Raw genomic sequence first — 18935 nt, 5'->3', positions numbered from 1 at the left:
TGCAAATATTTTCTCCCATTCGGAGGGTTGTCTTTTCGTCTTGTTTTTGGTTTCCTTTGCTGTGCAAAAGCTTTTAAGTTTAATTAGGTTCCATGTGTTTATTTTTGTTTTTATTTTCGTTATTCAAATGAACTTTAGCTATGACGTCATGAGAACAAAAGGCATGTCAGGATACAGGGTGGCAGTGAAACAGGGCTTCCTAATCCTGCAGGCTTTATTTGCCATTTTAAATTTGCATTTTCTGAGGTAAGACTGAACCTGGGCACACTTTTTTTTTTTTTGAAGTATAGTTGATTTACAATGTTGTATTAGTTTCAGGTGTACAGCAGATTGATTCAGTTGTATTTTTTTTTTCAGATTCTTTTCCCTTTTAGGTTATTACAAAATATTGAGTATAGTTCCCCGTGCTGTACAGTAGGTCCTTGTCTGGGTACACTTTTTGGACACATGTATATGTGGCTTTCATGGCACATCGTATGAAATAGTGGTTCCTGTCTCAGGCTTTGGCTTGGCAGACTTAGGTTTGAGTCCTGAATCTGATTCCTGCGTGACCTTGGACAGGTGGCTTCTCCTGACTGAGCCTCAGTTTCCTTCTCTGTCACATGGGGATGGCTGTAAGTCTTAGCTTGCGGCCTTATTGTTGTTTGAGTGCTTAATACTCAGTAGGCAGTGTCGTTGTTCAAAAGCTAAATGAGGTCTTGGTAGACCTTTTGTCCCGAAATACCCTTGGGACCGGTGTTTTTACAGCTCTGATGCAGGGAAGAGTTGAAAGAGGAATTCAGAAGTGGAAGCAGTGGACGGCGTGCCCACGAATGCTTGCTCAGGCAGTATACGGGTCTCGGGACGTGCCTGGAGCAGGATCGAGGTGGGGGAGGGGAGGAAACTAGAGCCCAGCTGGTCAGGGTCATGGGTCGACACTGAAGTGGCTTATCAGGCATGTAGGGGCGTCGTGGTATCAGGCTTGATTCTGGTGACCTGCATATCCAAGAAGAATGGAGGGTGTGGGCAACAGGGGTCCAGCAGGCAGGTGGGGCAGAAATCATTGGGGGCAGCTCCCATCACTTAGGGCTTTCAAATTAACCTCTGGGAGCAAGTCCTAAAAGCAGCCAGGGCCCGGGAAGTCCGGCTCCCAAGGCTGGTACAGGTTAAGAATCCATTTGGGGTCAGTACACACTCAGTACTGTGCCAAGAGCTGGGGACACAGCTGTAAGCAGGCACACGTGCTCCCCAGCCTCGGGGAGCCTCTGGCCTCGTGCAGACATGCCAGGCCATTGGGGCACGAGTGCTGAGCTCTGTATGAGGGGTGGGCACGGAGGGGCTCCCAGTCCGGACTCCAGGAGGGGAGGGGGGAGCTCTATGCGCGAACGAATCTTGAAAGACTGAGAGTAAATGATGGGAGGGGTTACCCAGGTTTAGAGAGGGAAGGCTAAGGAAGGATACAGGGTCCAGGGAGCAGCATGTCGAAAGCCCCAGAGGTGGGCAAGGGCCACATTCTTAGGCGAGATTGACAAGTTATTCAGTCTGGCCGGAGGGTAAAATATTTGGGTTGGAATATTGGGTTGGAGAGATGAGGCTGTGAGGAGGGGAGGGGATGAAAACGTAGACACAGCCTTGACACTGGGATCAAAAACTTGTACTTTACCTAAGGTAAGGTAGCTTTTTTTTTTTAATTGAGATGAGATTCACATAACATGATGGTGAACCGTTTTATCATATACAATTCAGCGGTATTTAGTGCATACCCAATGCTGTGTCACTACCACATTTTCATCGTCCCCAAAACAAACCCCTACCTGTTAAGCAATCACACTCCATCGTCCTCACCTGTCTCCCTAGCCCTTGGCAATTGCCAAGTTGCTTTGTGTTTCTATGGATTTACCTCTTCTGGATATTTCTTATGAATGCAATCACACAACATGTAGCTCTTTTTATTTATTTATTTTTTTTTTTTTTGCGGTACGCGGACCTCTCACCGCTGCGGCCTCTCCCGTTGCGGAGCACAGGCTCCGGACGCGCAGGCTCAGCGGCCATGGCTCACGGTTTCCCGGATGTGGGATCTTCCCGGACCGGGGCACGAACCCGCGTCCCCTGCATCGGCAGGCGGATTCTCAACCGCTGCGCCACCAGGGAAGCCCGTGTAGCTCTTTTAAAACTGTCTTTTAAAACTTCATTCCTTTTCATGGCTGTATAAGACTGCATGGTTTGCTCATCTATTGAACTGTCAAGTGAAGGGTCCAGTTTTGTGTTTTGGAAGGATTTCCCTGAGTGAGTGCTGATGGGAGAGGGTTCGGGACCAGGGAAGGATGGAGGTAGTAAGCCGTGAGGTCCAGCCCACAATCCAGCTGAAAGATGGAGAAAAGCCTATGGCAGAGACCAAGGAAAAAGGGGTGGCTTGTGGTGTGGGAGGAGACACAGAGGCTGAGGGCTTCTGGCAGGAGCTCAGGACCCTGTGCCCAAGAAAAGCCTTTCCCTCTGGCAGTGAAGAGGGGCTGGCACATGCAGGGGCTGACCTTGGGGAGCTCTGTCTTCCCGTGGAATTCTCCCTGTGGGGGACCTGCTACACCCAGTTCCAGTCAGATCAAACCCACCTGCCTGCCGGAACCACTCCATCTCCCATTAGTTCTGGAGCAAAACTGACACCCTGATTTCTTGGCGCCTCCTCAGGTTGTATCTGGCTGACATCTCTCCTCCGTCCTCGGCAGAAAACCCTGCTCTGCCCTTTGGCCAGTCTCTCTGTCGTTAAGTCTCTGCATTTTCCGCTCAGCTGCTGAGGATGGCCCAGCGGCAGGGACCCTGGATGTACTCAGTATATCAAACACAGCTGGATGGGCCAGCAAAAACGCAGGCTGGTCTTTGGATCGGGACGGAAAATGAATTATCAGCATTTGTATATATCATGGGAACCAGCCTCTCAAAAAGATGGATCCAGAGGGTACAGGAGAGACGAGTAACTTTATTCTTCTTCCCATTTGCCCTTCCAGTACCGTCTCCATTTTTGTTTGCTTCTCAGGCTGAAAGCTTTGTTTTCATGGGTCTTCTGGTCCTAAGAAGTGTAGTTCAGTCTGATAATCATACAGCTCTAAACATCATTCGTTTTCAAAAGCTTACCCCTCCCTCAGCAGGGCTTCTTGGGCTGGGAATTCTGCAATGAGAAAGGGCCTTGTGTGCTGCTTCTTTCTCACAGGACAGTCTAGTGTCACTGCACTGTTATATTATGCAAGATGTAGAATGCTGATTTTTTTTTTTTCCTCTCTCTTACGGGGCATGCTTGATACGGGCAGAGCCTGGATGCCCTTGACCTTCCCCTCTGCTGGATTCCATTGCCCTTTCAGAGTGGGACCATTTTTAAGGAGTTGCACAGTGGCTGCCTTCATCAGGGCTCACATCTAGACCTAGGAAACATCTCCGTTCTCATCAGTGATGGGTGGCTCACTCCCAACACCCCCCCTTTCCCCTTTTCTCTGCCCCCAGGTAGGCAGGCAGCTCCAGGCTGATTTTTCTCCTTACTCTTTTCTTGGTGAACATCAAATGCAGTCACTGTCAAGCCACCAAGAGTTTCTTTGAAGCCCTCTTCACCAGATGAGGGTGATATACCTTCTCCCCTCCCCATGGTTCCCCTCCCACAGTGACCTGCCCCTTAAGGCAGCCTTTCCTGCAAGCCTCTTTGATGGCCCAATGAATTTCTTGCCTTCATTAAGCCAGAAGTGGGTGAAGGGCTCAGATTGAAAGAGCTGCATAGATGGTGGTGGCAGATGCCATTGGTGTCTTATCCAAGCCCTGTAGCCCTTGCCACTGTGTACTCGTGATAGCTTCCTACTGCAACCCTCTTCACCTGAAGGCTTTCTCTGGTACCACGTGGGCAAGTCAGAAGTGCTGGAGATTTAGTACCCCTAGTAGCAGTCCTCAGCCAATGAGGGATGGGAGCTGGAAGATAAATACCCCAGCTCCCTCTCCCCCAAGGTATGTTCTGCACCATCTCTCACAGTTCCTGCAGGACTGAGCCGCTGCCCACAGTGGGACTTGCCCATCTATGCAGCATGCATTGGCTCATTCCCTTCCTTCTGCGTCACTTCCCCACCGGTGCTGCCTGGGGTGGCCTCCCAGATAAGCCAGACTCCAAGAGACACTCACATCTTTGCTCAGGCTCAGCTTCTGGAGAACCCAGTCTTTTTTTTTTTTTTAATAAATTTATTTATTTCTTTTTGGCTACATTGGGTCTTCGTTCCTGTGCGTGGGCTTTCTCTAGTTGAGGCGAGCGGGGGCTACTCTTCTTGCGGTGCATGGGCTTCTCATTGCAGTGGCTTCTCTTGTTGTGGAGCACGGGCTCTAGGTGCACGAGCTTCAGTAGTTGTGGCTCACGGGCTCTAGAGCGCAGGCTCAGTAGTTGTGGCACACGGGCTTCGTTGCATGTGGGATCTTCCCGGACCAGGGCTCGAACCTGTGTCCCCTGCATTGGCAAGTGAATTCTTAACCACTGTGCCACCAGGGAAGTCCCGAGAACCCAGTCTTAAACAACGGCCATGTCTATCCCTTTAGAAAGTAGGAATGCTTAGTCCCTGTTGGCTTATTCTTAGCTTAGGAGACTTTGAAATTCCAGGATGACAGGAGAAGTTGCAATTAATAGTTTGTTGCACACGGTTTACAAAATGCATTCACATAAATAAGGGTTTCTCAGCCTTAGCACTGCTGACATTTTGGACCAGATAATTGTGGTCCAAATTCTTTATTGTGGGAGAAGGCTGTCTTGTGCATTGTAGGATGTTTAACAGTCTCCCTGACATGAACTCACCAGTGGCACACCTCCCCCGCCCCCACTGGGACAACCATGTCTCTAGACATTGCCAACTGTCTCCAAGGGGCAAAACCACCTCTAGCTGAGAATCACAGACATAAGCCATCTGATGTCATTTGGTGTAAATGGCAATCCAAAAAGAGAATGATGGCGACGGTGACAGTGATGGTGGTGATGCACGTAGTAACATTACAACATGACATAACATTCAAATGACTTGACCAGACTTGGTCAGGTGCTATCAGTGAACCTAGAGTCTGATCCCAGGTCTTCTGCCTGCCTTACCTCACTCTGAAAGCCCATGACATAGACTGGAAATATTAAGCCCTATTCACAGACAAGGAACTTCAGAGAAAACACATGCCCTCCATGAAAGTGTCGAACCAAGAATGAAACCAGAGCTTTCTGATTTCCAAGGCTGTGTGCTCTTTCCAGAGCACTGCTCCTTCCTGTTTTAGAAAGAACAGAGTTGTGCTAGGGTTTTCAGATGAAAGCTGTTTGCACCCTTGAAGATGCTTCTACTGCCTTGAGATCATTGAAATGAATGATAGAATAAGGCCAAGTTGGGCACTGTCTGCAACCCACTGTTACCAGCAGATCGGCTGGGAAGTTGGCTTATGGAATAAATATCTGCCATCTACCACGTTTCACACTAGCCTAATCCAGCACTTTCATGAGCTATTGATGTTTTCATGGTACTTAGAGTTAAGAGGCTCTTCCCTAGTTCAAAAACTGACATCAACCCTACTATTTCTGTTGTCAGATAGGGTCTCCAGCAGACCCTTTCATAGCATAGCATTTATTGAGCACCTACTGTGTGCAGGCGAAGGTGGCGACTCCAGAATGTCAATGTAATAGGGGTTTAGAGTCTGTCGCCTGGTTGTAAACTGGCAGGGAGTAGCTGGAGTCTCGGAGCTTAGTCCGGAAGCCCTGTGTGCGAAGCAAGCGCACAGCTTTTGTTAGGAGAGGATGTTTGGGGGTGGTGCCGGGCAAGCTGATGGAGGTTATGGGGACAATTAGAATCTCCCTAAGCCGCCTGTTGGGACAACTTGACATGAGGAATTATGGTGGATAAAATATGTCCCCTGCCCTCTGGAAACAGACCTTCAGCAGTGTGCTGCCTTGTGTTTCTGTTGCTTTGTTCTTACTACTTGAAGCACCAACAACATGGGTGGTTTCCACATCTCCTCCCTGCTCCTGGAGTGGCAGCAAACACGGCCCTTGGGCAGTGGGTGAAGCGGGGGTGGGGGGCGTTGGGGGTCGTGTGGGAGGACGTTGTGGTTCTGCATCAGTTCCAAGAACTTCGCTGGAGGCCATTTCCTGGAACGCCTCTCCTCTGGCAGTGAATTGCTCAGTCAGGATGCTCCTGTTTAAAATCCTTTACTGTCTCCCATCCCCAGCAAGATGACATCCAAGTGACCTAAACTTGTCTCTCTAAACCCTTCATGGTCTGACTCCTGCTTCCATGTCTATACCCAAAGCCGGGCACCAGGCAAGTTCCTTCAGGAGTTGTGACCCCTCTCCCTTCTTCCCTCTGCCTCAGGCACTGCCCTCTCCCCCCACCTCCTGTTTATCTGCCTAGTGGTCCCCTTCTCTTTCTTGAGGATCATCTCCTCAAGGGAGGCCTCTCTGATGCCCCCCATCTGAGTTAGACACAGTTCTCTGCACCTACCTTGACTGTAAGTCTTACCACAATCCCTGGCTTTCTCGTCTAAACAGACCACTGCTCTGTGACTCCTCGTGTCCTCTGAGCACGGCACGGTGCCTGGCACATAGTAGGTGCTTGGAAATATTAGGGAGGGGATACAAGTAAAGGAGAAAGACAGAGAAAAAGGGAAGGAAGAGAGAAGTGGAGAAGGAGAAAGGAAGGAAAGAGGCATGAGTTAATATCTGTCCGTGACTGATGCAGCCGACGTTGAATTGTCTGGCGTTCCTACAATCACAGATCAGTTTTATCCAGCACACCTAACATAGCACAGGTTTCTTTGCCGTACTGAAGTGCTTTCTGGATTGTTAACTGTCCATCGCTGTCCAAATATTCAGTGTCAAGGTACTCTGTTGTGTTTGGGTCTTTAAAAATGTGTCATTCTGTGATGCTATGAATAGTGATGGCAGGTTGGAGCATATTTCATGAATAAGGTGCCTCCATCCCATTCTCTGTTCCGTCCCCTAAACATAATAGATTAGCTGGTTGATTTTGAGGAATTTGCCAGCAGTAAGTGGAAGGATCATTTCACCTTATATGAGAATGCAACTTATCATTAGCAAGCAGTCAGCTTGCCCTGCATCACAGAAAAATGGAAGACCCATGTCACACCCCCAGCAGGTGGCTCAATGCCCAGCACTTAGTTTCACCCAGGAAAAAAAGTTGTTAATGACGGGGGTATTGAAGGCAATTCTACAGACAATGCAGCACTTGACTTTGCAGTGAGCTCCATGCCGAGAAGGTCATTTCATGAATGAGTCTTCAAAAGCCCAGTCCATCCACAGATCAGTGTGCAATGCTTTTAGGAAGGATCAGCACATCCTGTTCACAGGTTTTGTCTATGCCTTCCTCACCCCCAGTTCCTAGCTTGGGATCTGACACATAGTATATCTCAAGAAAATGAGTGTTGCTTGAAAAAAGAAATCAGGGCTTCCCTGGTGGCTCAGCGGTTGAGAGTCCGCCTGCCGATGCAGGGGACACGTGTTCGTGCCCCGGTCCGGGAAGATCCCACATGCCGCGGAGCGGCTGGGCCCGTGAGCCATGGCCGCTGAGCCTGCGCGTCCGGAGCCTGTGCTCCGCAACGGGAGAGGCCACAACAGTGAGAGGCCCGCGTACCACAAAAAAAAAAAAAAAAAAAAAAGAGAGAGAAATCAAAGGCTTATTGAATGCCTGTAACTTGGCTTCACAAGACCCCTCCTCTTCTCTCTGCCTCCCAAGCCTGAACCTAAGCAACAGTGACATCCTGACCATCTACGACGGTGATGAGGTCATGCCCCACATCTTGGGGCAGTACCTTGGAAACAGCGGACCCCAGAAGCTGTACTCGTCCACGCCAGACCTAACCATCCAGTTCCACTCGGACCCTGCCGGGCTCATCTTTGGGAAGGGCCAGGGATTCATCATGAACTACATAGGTAAGTATTCTAGCCAGTCACTTTTTCTCCTTGGGTTTAGGTGCAAGTTAAGACAATTTCTTCTAGATATGTCTTTTGGGGAGGGTTGTGCTACATGGGTTTTTTAATATATTGACACAGTAAGTGTACGTTGTTTTTTTTAAGAGGTTGGTCTCTCTAGTCAGAAGGACAAGGGTTCAAAACTTAGTATTATCATTGATGACTGTGTGACCTTGGGCAAGTCACTTAACCTCTCTGAGCCTCTTTTTTGTCATCTGTAAAATGGAAATAGTGATACCTCCTCCACAGAGTTGATATCAGCACTTAGTAGACAATGCCTCATAACTTTAAGATTCATCATTTTTCATTTGCAGTCAGCTGTGACTTTATATCGTCAACACACTCTTCCGTATTCGCAACTTCTCGAAGCATTACCTATGCCATCTTGCCTGAACTGAAGCTTGGCTCTCCCCTAAGGACTCTTCTTCTCCTGCAGCCCCATCCAACCAAGACAACCCTTTCTCTCCTACCTCCCATACTTTATTTTTTAACATTTTTATTGGAGTATAGTTGATTTACAGTGTTATATTAGTTTCAGGTGTACAACAAAGTGAATTAGTTACACATATACATATATCCACTGTTTTTTAGATTCCTTTCCCATATAGGCCATTACAGAGTACTGAGTAGAATTCCCTGTGCTATATAGTAGGTCCTTATTAGTTATCAGTTTTATATATAGTAGTGTGTATATGTCAATCCCAATCTCCAATTTATCCCTTCCCCCCTTCCCTTCTGGTAACCATAAGTTTGTTTTCTACATCTGTAACTCTATTTCTGTTTTGTAGATAAGTTCATTTGGACCCTTTTTTTAGATTCCACATATAAGCAACATCATGTGATATTTGTCTTTCTGTGTCTGACTTACTTCATTCCATATGACAGTCTCTAGGTCCATCCATGTTGCTGCAAATGGCATTATTTCATTCTTTTTCATGGCTGAGTAATATTCCGTTGTATATAGGTACCACATCTTCTTTATCCATTCCTCTCTTGATGGACATTTAGGTTGCTTCTACATCTTGGCTATCGTAAATAGTGCTGCTGTTGGCGTTGGGGTGCACGTTTCTTTTCGAATTGTGGTTTTCTCCAGATATATGCCCAGGAGTGGTATTACTGGATCCTATGGTAGCTCTATTTTTAGGTTTTTAAGGAACCTCCATACTATTCTCCCGTACTTTAGATTCTTTCTTGCTGCTCAATGTGTCTTCCAAACCTTTTCTCTTCCCATCATCTTAAAAAATAATCCTGCTATAAAGTTCAAACTAAGTTCACATGTGACCATCCAGTACCCCCTTCTTCATTATTTCATGCACCCACACCCTTCCCTCCTCACTCCTCACCCTGGAACTCCCCCTTATTCATTCCTGGCTCCATCCCCCTCCTCTGCTCAAGCTCTAACCTGGGAGGGTCCCATCCTGGACCCTGTCCTGCCTGCCTTCTATCTGTATGCTGTCATCCGGGTCCATGGTTTTAAACAATACTTATCTATATTCCATTGACCCCTAGTTTGTACCTACAGCCTTGACCTCTCCCGTGAACTCCAGATGTCTCCAGCTCCCTGCTCACCACGCTCTTGCATGTCTCATTGGCAGCTCAGGTTTAGCCTGGACAGAACAGAATGACCTCTTTGCCTCCCTGCCCTCAGCACCGCTCACTGCTCCTCCTGCTGTCTGCCCATCCCAGGAGGCGGGACCACAACTCTCCTGGTTTCTCAGGCTGCTTCCCCTGTATCCAGTCCATCCTCTCAACTCTACTGCCACAATATATCTCAGATCCAAGTACTCTTCTCCATCTATCCACGTCCACCACCCTAGTCCAAGCTGCTATCCTCGCCAGCAGTCAGGGGACCAGAACACTGTGAAGTCCCACTGATCCCAGCCCTGGAAGGGACTTGAACTGACAGAGTGTCTGGTCCAGCCCTGTCTCGTCACAGCAGAAGAAGCCCTGGACCACCAAGGATGAGGGACTTGAACATCAGGGGCGGACCTGAGGCTCACACCCAGGCTTCCTGGCTCCCAGCTCTTAGGATTTCTCTACCCCCAATATTTTTGGCAACAGCAGAGAACCTGGGAGACACAAAGAGGTAGAGAAGACCTAACTTCTTTTGGCATCTAGGATGATGGGTGCTTGCCTCCTGAGGATTTCAGTGGGCAGGATTCAGCCAGCAGTTAGGGGACTTGCTTGCACCCCCCAAGGAAGAGGTTGACATCTTGATTTCCAAGATGGAACCAGGAAAAGGAGGACTGATCCTGCCAAGTCTCTCTGCCACCACCAGAGACCCTCTGGCTTGAGCACGATTCCGTGTCTTTGGTTCTTCCCCTTGGCTTGAAGATTTGCCCATCTCTAGCTAATACAAAGTGTTCTCTTTGTATCGCCTACTGCCTCCAGAATACAAGCTAGTTCCCTGACCATTGGCTGTCTCAAGGAGCCTAATGCATATAAAAATAAGTCCCTTGCTTTTTTTAATTTCCAGCTGGTGGACACTTCCCACCCCCGCTCTGCTCTGCAGGTACCTCTCAGAGAAGCAATCACAAGTATTGATCTTTTTTTTTAATGTTACTCAGGGACCTTTTTACCCTTGATTGCGACACTGGGTATTTTCAGAGTGTTACCGCTGACACTTTCCATGCGTTGTTTACTGGGTGATGCCCTGGGCAGAGGCTGTCCAGGCGACGTGCCCTCCAGAGTCAGCTGCCTTTGGAGGGAAAGTTTCTGGTGACTTGGCTTCAGTCTGTCTCCTTAGACCTTTCCTCCCTGCCTCCCTCCCTACTGGAAGATGAGGTCATAGTTTTGCTCATTTGTCTCCTCTGGTGCCCGAGTCAGTCTTGCAAAACTGCATTCAGCTTGATGGCGGAAATATGACTGTATCCGAGGCTGCCCAAGGTTGACCAGAAAGCCTGGCCATTGTTCAGTTTGGCAGTATTTTGAAGAGGAGGTGCTCTTGTTAATTGAAGCTGAAAGTTAGATTCGTGTGACAATTTGCGGTTGGCAAGCACTCTTACATATATTATTTTATTTCATCTTCAAACGCATTATCTCCATTTTCCAGAGAGTCTGGTTCACAAACTTTCATGCTAGGCCCTGTCCTAGGCATCAGGATACAGGAATGAATAGAATTCTCTCCCTGCCCTTGAGCCAATTAGTGAAAATGGAAGAGTTCCATTAACAGACAATATCAGGATCATATGCTGATGAGCACAGGATTTCAGAGAGTGCTTCCCATGGGTACACAGCCTGGCTAATATGGGTAACACAAGAAGAGAGAACAGCTCAACTTTTTTCTTATTTCTCTTAAAGAAACACAGGTTAATTTCACAGAGAAGGAAAGTGGGCCTCTGTATTTAATTTTGATGTCAATCAATTGCCCGTGACTACCTGGGTTGAAGACCATGTTGTTTTCAGAGGAGGCCATGCCTGAAGTCAGTGGAAAAGAATGCCGTGATTGATTAGTGATGTCTGTCATGGGCATGGGAGAGGTATTTGCTACCCTGGGTCTAGATTTAACCAGACACAGATGCAACTCCCATCCAGTAGAGGGATCAGATGGAAGGGTTAGTGGTTTCTGTTGTCATCTAGAGAATTCGTTTTTTCTTTTTTTGGCTGCGTTGGGTCTTCGTTGCTGCGTATGGGCTTTCTCTAGTTGCAGCAAGTGGGGGCTACTCTTTGTTGCGGTGCATGGGCTTCTCATTTTGGTGGCTTCTCTTGTGCTGGAGCACGGGCTCTAGGCACACGGGCTTCAGTAGTTGTGGCTTGTGGGCTCTAGAGCGCAGGCTCAGTAGCTGTGATGCACGGGCTTAATTGCTCCACGGCACGTGGGATCTTCCTAGACCCGGGCTCAAACCCGTGTCCCCTGCATTGGCAGGTGGATTCTTAACCACTGCACCACCAGGGAAGCCCCTCATCTAGAGAATACTAAAGCTCCTACACTGATCTCAAGGCCTGACCCCAGCTCTGGAAAGTGGCCGAGGCTTATCTGCTCTGGCTCCTGTCAGAACCTTCCATAGGAACACTGGGCCTACATGGTTCTGACTTCCCATAATTCTCCTTTGCACAGACAGAAGGAAAGACCCATTCTTCTCACTGCTTCTTATGTTTTGCTGTTGTCTGTGGTCAAGTGCATGGGAGGGAAAGGAATTAAAAAGCAGAGCTAAGTAAGCAGTGTTTTTCAAAGAGATATTGGTCACTTGTATGTTTATTCCTCTAATCCCAGGATAATAAATAAGTTCCATATTGTAGGTCAACTCCAGTCCAATGACAGTGGCTCCCTGGAATGTTGTGTTGAGAAGGATTGGGAGGTTTCAGCTTGATTCAAAGAAAGAGATGGCTATGGTTGATTAGTGATGTCTGCCATGAGCATAAGACTGGGAAGTGGTGGTATGTATTCAGTACATTTAGGTATTTCTTTTGCCCAAAAGTTGGACCATGGTGCTGATCTTGACTGTGAGCATGGAACCATGACTTCAGATCTCTATATGCCTGGTGCCTGGCACATAGTAGGCACTCACAACATCTTAGCCAAACAAATCAATGAATCCATATAACTTGTCTTAGTGTTATTTTCGTATCCTGCACATTGATTAGTTTTCATCTTGCCTCTAGGGATAGACAGGGTAATGATTCTTGTCTCCATTCTCTGATTGAGGACAGTGAGGCTCAGAGACGTTTATTGACATGACTGGAGTCACACAGCTTCTAAAATAAAGAAAGAGGATTAGAAGGGAAGTTCTGTGACTCCTGGGCCAGTTTTCTCATTCTAAGCAAAGTTAACAAAGGTTCGTAGGAACAGATAATTCCAGAAGCTCTGCCTAGGGTGTTTGGTGAACATGCAGACTCCTGAATCAGGGTCTCTGGGGGTAGAGTCTGGGAACTGAAGAAGAGAAGGTTAAGTGACTTAGCCAAAACCACCCAGTTAGTAGACAGTGGGGCCAAGGTTTGAATCAAGGCTCTGCTGCATGGTGGCAGCCGCTGAGAATGACAAATGTGATGAATGCTACGGAGGAGATGGGAGGGCCCATGGAAATGTATAGCCATGCCGGCTCATCTTGAAAAGTCAGACAAGCAAACCTTTCTCAGTCCCAAAGCATTTGGCACAAGGCAGACCACATATCCAGTATTTGCCCCCATTTCTCCTCTTTCATCCAGAGTTTGAACATTTGCAGCTGTGTCCCAAATCCAGGGCTTGGCTGATTTTTCAAAGGCCTAAAAATAGAGGCTCCTGTTCCCCACCAAGCAATTCTAGAAGCCATTTCCCGCTCCCCTTCTTCTTGCAGACACCCAGGAGATCTCCTTCCCCCAAATAAAATCATGATGAGATCCCGGGAAAAGCCATTGCTAGTTTCTCAGAATGACTTTCCTGCAGACAATGGAGGTGCTTTGCTTTCCCCCGAAGCACATTAGAGCCGCAAATTAATTACATGGCATAATTAGCCCTCTTCTCAAAATCTGTGCAGTGGGCACTTGGAAGCAAGAGTGATAATAGTGGGCTTTGGATTTCTACCTTAGTAACAAAGGTTTGCAGGAGGAAAACGGAATTATTCCAGAGGAAGATTCTGTGACGATAAGCTGTGTGTAGCATTTTCTGGAGTGTGGTTAATGTTCACTGATGGTAGGCAATGTGATTTGAAGAATGCAACCAATAATTATTTCTATCTTTTAATAGTTACGTGTTTATCTTAGTCTGCATTACAAAAATGTATATGACTAATCCATCAAACCCATAGATTTATGGACATTCTTAGGATAAGGCTGAGTATATTAGCAACCTATTGCTACATAACAGATGACCCCCCCCAAAATTAGCAGTAAACGTTGACTATCTCACAGTTTCTGTGAGTCAGAAATTCAGGAGTTAATACTGGGTGGTCCTGATTTGGGGCCTGTCATGAGGTTATAGTCAAGATATCAGCTGGGGCTGCAGTCCTCTGATGGCTTGGCTGGAGGTTCCACATCCAAAATGAAAAGAAATCATTGTAAAATCCCCCTAGAGAAGAGTTCTTGCGGGTTAAGGGATTTCATAAGTTGTGTTGCTTACTTCTGGGGGCTTTTTCTTCTATTTTCTCTTTCCTCTGACATTCATAAAAGGAACCCCCAACAACAAGGCCACCTCCCCATCTAAGGATGATGTTTTTGTTTTAAAGAGGTGTCAAGGAACGACTCCTGCTCAGATTTGCCTGAGATCCAGAATGGTTGGAAAACCACTTCTCATACAGAGCTCGTGAGGGGAGCCAGAATCACCTACCAGTGTGACCCCGGCTATGACATCGTGGGGAGCGACACCCTCACCTGCCAGTGGGACCTCAGCTGGAGCAGCGATCCCCCATTTTGTGAGAAAAGTAAGAGTAGTCTTGTTGTTTTCCTCTAGGTCATTGGATGGAAAATCCCTCCCATGGAGTATTTTTTGCATGGATGCAGAGGAGCTATTCAGTGTAGAATCTGGCCTCTCTTCTACTCCACCAACACACCGGTGCTGTTCACCAATGTCATTTTGTAGCCCAAGGGCAGGGATCTCAGACTCAGGTGGTTTCAAAAGCCTGGCAGATAATGGAAATAAGTAAAGCAGGCTGGGTGTGAGACATTCGGGAATGGTGTGGACTGCGGTCAACGGGAATATACGTAGCCTGTGTAAAAACAGCATTCAAATTCAAGTCGTTAAAATACCTGCAGCAGCCAAGCAAAACAAATCTAAGTTGGCCCTAGGAGCCCCAGTTCAAAACCCCTCTGGTAGGTAGCCGCCTTTTTTTTTTTTAAGGCATGTTTTATTTTCTCAACATTTCCAAAATGGAAATAGTTTGATCGATGGTAATTTTTTAAAAGAAGTAGCTTGAATTTTCTGGCAATGCCTTAGTGAAGGTATCTAGAGAAACAAGAAAACTTCTCCTTGTTTCTAAACCTTCAGTTGTCTTTCTCTTGCATTTACATTGAAGTAGACACTGGTAGGTAGCTGACTTTATCCAGACAGCATCCAGCCCAGTATCCTGGTTCCTTCTGCCTGCTCCCCTGAGTGCTGGCCGGAGTGCAGGCCAGATGTGTCTAGTGATAGCTGAGTTTAGCATCTTGAAGAGGGGTAGCGACAGGAAGTGCCTCTAATGGTTTCTACCCTGATGTCTTAGTATCAGGTGGGGGAGGGGTGCTAAATTTGGCCTCTCCCCTCATCCATTTGCTTCCCACCTCCTACATAAAGCTCTAGTCTGCAACCTTCTTCCTGGGAATCCTTGGATCCTTGGTGATACTTTGGTAGATCTGTTCAGCATGACTTAAATCACCAGTTGCCCAAGAAGAAATATTAAGTGCAGCAGAGAAAGAGGCTGTCGGGGAAGGAGAGCATGGGGGGCTACATACAATTCCTGTCGTAAACATTCCAACATCAAGGAAAATTATAATGGTGGGAAACAGGAAAGAACTCGCTGAAGATCCATAAAACCAGCTACACAAACACATCGATTTGTTCTGCAACAGAATGTGGGGTGTGTGTATGTGTGTGGATTGTGATAGAAAATAAAAATGGACAGTGAGATGTACAATTAAGAGAGATCCATCACGAACCCACCAATGCGATCTACATCATCATTATTATTTTTTAAACATTTTTAAAGGCTTGGAGGGGACATAACTAGCTCTCTATGGGGGGGGGTCCCCTCCCAGTTTTTGCCAAGAAAAGGCCCAAAGTAGAGCAAATAAATGTGTATGGGGCCTGTTGTGTGCCTGCGTGTTTATGTTCCCAGGCTGGGTGCCACGCTCACTCTGCGTTCAAGACACAGACCCACCAAAGTGCTTCTCTTCTAGTGAAATGAGAGCAGAGGAACCTCCTAGAACAATGGGGTCCCACCCAGGAGTCCCTGAACGTTATAACCACCTTTCATTGGTTAAGCTCCACTCCTGACATTAAAAGATGTAAATATATAGCTATATCTTAAAATGGTGCCAGTTACAAATACGGTAATCAAGTGGTAGTAAAATAATGAGGTAGAAAGTGAAAATCCCTTATGATCTGCTCTCTAGCAATGAGGCCACTCTCAAAAGCTTATTCTGTTTTATTCCAATTGCATATGTATGTATGTGTCTGTTACACACTTATGTAAATATATATGTGTGTGTGTATTGTGTATGTTGAGATATATATGGATACACATATAGAAATAGCTGCAGATACAGATATTTTACCATAATAGGCATCAATTTCTAGAAACTGCCTTGCAACAGCCTTTTTCTTCAACTCAGAAATAGACATCTTTTCATATCACACATGTGATCTACTTCATTCCTTTTTATTTTTATTTTTGCAGCACAATGAGAAATAGGTTTTATTTAGTCTTAAGATGTTTCCTTTCTGCATAACTATTAACAATAGTGTATCATGAGTCACAGTGCAAAATTTACATTACAGTTGTCAATTTAAAACTCAGTTTCTCTCTTTTCCATACTTCATTCCTTTTTAATTGGTTTATTATTTTCCTTTTATCTATATTGACTTTTTAACTTAAAAGTAATGGACACTTAGGACTTCCCTGGCAGTCCGGTGGTTAGGACTCCGCACTTTCACTGCCCTGGGCCCGGGATTCGATCCCTGGTCGGGGAACTAAGATCCCACAAGCGACACGGTGAGACCAAATAAAGGAATGAGTGAATGAATGAATGAATGTAATGGATGCTTATTTTCCTGTAGTTAAGTACTACAAAGAAAGCAGTGAGAAAAAGCACTTTGTTCTCATTAGTGGTTGGTCAGGATTTCATGGAAAGGTTGTTGCATGATATTTAACTCCTCTTCTGTTAAAGGATTGCTTTTTAACCATTACAAATATAATATTATTATGTGCAATGTGCAGCCTTGTATATGGGTCTTTGGGCCCTGACGCAAACATTTCTTTGGGCAAATTCCTAAAAGTGAAATTAAATTCAAGTCTCTTTCGTCCTGGCCTGTTCTCCAGCCGCCTGCAGTGTCTTTCAAACAGGGAAAGAACTAAGTGAGGAAACGTTCTAGATCATTCTGTAGTTCTCAGCAAACCAGTGGTCATCAGGCCCTAACACCCACCTGGTTTGGTTTCGTCTCGTGTAGTTATGTACTGCACCGATCCCGGGGAAGTAGACCACTCGACCCGCTTGATTTCGGACCCCGTGCTGCTGGTGGGCACCACCATCCAGTACACCTGCAACACGGGCTTCGTGCTGGAAGGGAGCTCCCTCCTGACCTGCTACAGCCGTGAAACCGGCACGCCCATCTGGACCTCTCGCCTGCCCCACTGTGTTTGTGAGTCCTCTTTATTGGCTTGAGCCTCCGGGATGCATCTGGGGGTTGGCTTCTTCTTATTCCCGGTGGAGGGCTGGGCTGCTAGGAGGCGGTACCCACTCTTGGGAGCATTTATTGTCACTGTCCCCCAACAATAGCTAACAGGGATTGAGGGCATGGCTACTCTAACATTTATGGTAAGTTTATCAGGCACTGTGCTGAGTCCTTTACCAGATTTCCCTCTCCTCTTCCTTGGGTAGCTTCGTGAGCATGGCAGTACTGTCTCCATCTTCCAAAGAGGATATTAAGGTTCAAAGAGGTGAAATCATTGCCCCAGGTCACACAGCTAGTTAGTTAAGAAGGAGGCCAGAGGCAAACCCAGGCCTGCCTGACTCTTAAGTGATTAAAATTGAGCAGTCCGCAGGGCGGTAAATAGAGTGATTTAGACTCTCTTTGACCTCCTCTATGGGGCCCTCAATGCAAATGTTTGGTTAAAAAAACACTTTGGGGGTTTCTCTACCATAAAAACTCAAAAAAAGGCTTCCAAGGTCACTCTGAGAATGGAAGAGTAACTGCATATTCTCACCAGGCAGAGGAGGTGGAGAGCAGGGGTCTGCGGGGGGTCTCATCCTCGATGGCGCATGGGCATCATCTAGGATGTTTTAAAACGCCCTGGAGATTCGGATGCAGTTGGTCTGGGGTGTAGCGTGAGTTTCAAAAGCTCCCCAAGGTTTCTGATGTGCTGACAGGGATCGGACCCATTGCTTAAGGAAAGTGTGAGGCTCTGCAGAAGGAACAAAGCCTCACACAATGCCTGGGGTTTAGAGACGTCAGCTGCACTGCTATTTTATGAGTGTGTTTTTTGTTTGTTTGTTTGTTTTTTGCCGTATGCGGGCCTCTCATTGTTGTGGCCTCTCCCGTTGTGGAGCACAGGCTCCGGACGCGCAGGCTCAGTGGGCATGGCTCACGGGCCCAGCCGCTCCGCGGCATGTGGGATCTTCCCGGACCGGGGCACGAACCCGCGTCCCCTGCATCGGCAGGCGGACTCCCAACCACTGCGCCACCAGGGAAGCCCTATGAGTGTGTTTTGAAGAGATCCATTAAGGGCACAGCCAACCCAAGCTCCCAGAGCTGCACTGAGGCCTCGATAGTGCTGGGGAATCAGACTTTAAACAACAACAAAAAAATAGATGTTTATTGTATGTTTATGTTTATTGTAAACTACATCTTATGTGATGAATAGAGTGTAACTTAAGGACGTGGCTCTCTCCTGAAGTAACTGTGTTTTGTCGCTTCTCACAAGTATCAAAACAGACTTTGTGGAGTTTTTTCATGGCCACAAACAAGCAGCCCTGCCATTTAGATGGACAAAAGCATTCACTGTTTGGAAGACATTTGGAAAACAAGAAAATCCTTGTCCTTTTCCATTGGATAAACAGATACAGGCAGACCTCAGAGATACGTGGGTTCAGTTCCAGACCAACACAATAAAAGAAAATATAGCAATAAAGCAAAATTTTGGGTTTCCCAGTGTATATAAAAGTTACGTTTAGCCTATACTGTGATCTATTAAGTGTGCTATAGCATTACGTCTAAGAAAAAAAAATGTATGTACCTTAATTTTAAAAGACTTTATTGCTAAAAAAAAAAATGCTAACCCTCATCTGACCACGCAGGGTTGCGAGCCTGCGCGTCCGGAGCCTGTGCTCCGCAACGGGAGAGGCCACAACAGTGAGAGGCCCGTGTACCGAAAAAAAA

At 46.8% G+C, this 18935-nt stretch overlaps 1 protein-coding gene across 1 annotated transcript in view; it reads left to right on the top strand.

Moving 5' to 3' along the window:
• The window catches only part of SEZ6L (seizure related 6 homolog like), an 86606-nt gene that overhangs the window by 42036 nt on the left and 25635 nt on the right, over positions 1–18935 (top strand). The window contains exons 10-12 of the mRNA XM_007101929.2: positions 7716–7912; positions 14092–14286; positions 17007–17198. Coding sequence (XP_007101991.1) covers positions 7716–7912; positions 14092–14286; positions 17007–17198 — 584 coding nt within the window. The remainder of the gene's footprint in view (positions 1–7715; positions 7913–14091; positions 14287–17006; positions 17199–18935) is intronic.

The sequence above is a fragment of the Physeter macrocephalus genome, chromosome 19 (genome assembly GCF_002837175.3).
Source record: "Physeter macrocephalus isolate SW-GA chromosome 19, ASM283717v5, whole genome shotgun sequence".
Lineage (NCBI taxonomy): Eukaryota > Metazoa > Chordata > Mammalia > Artiodactyla > Physeteridae > Physeter > Physeter macrocephalus.
Note: the sequence above shows the minus strand (reverse complement) of the source record. Positions and strands in the feature narration are given on the sequence as shown.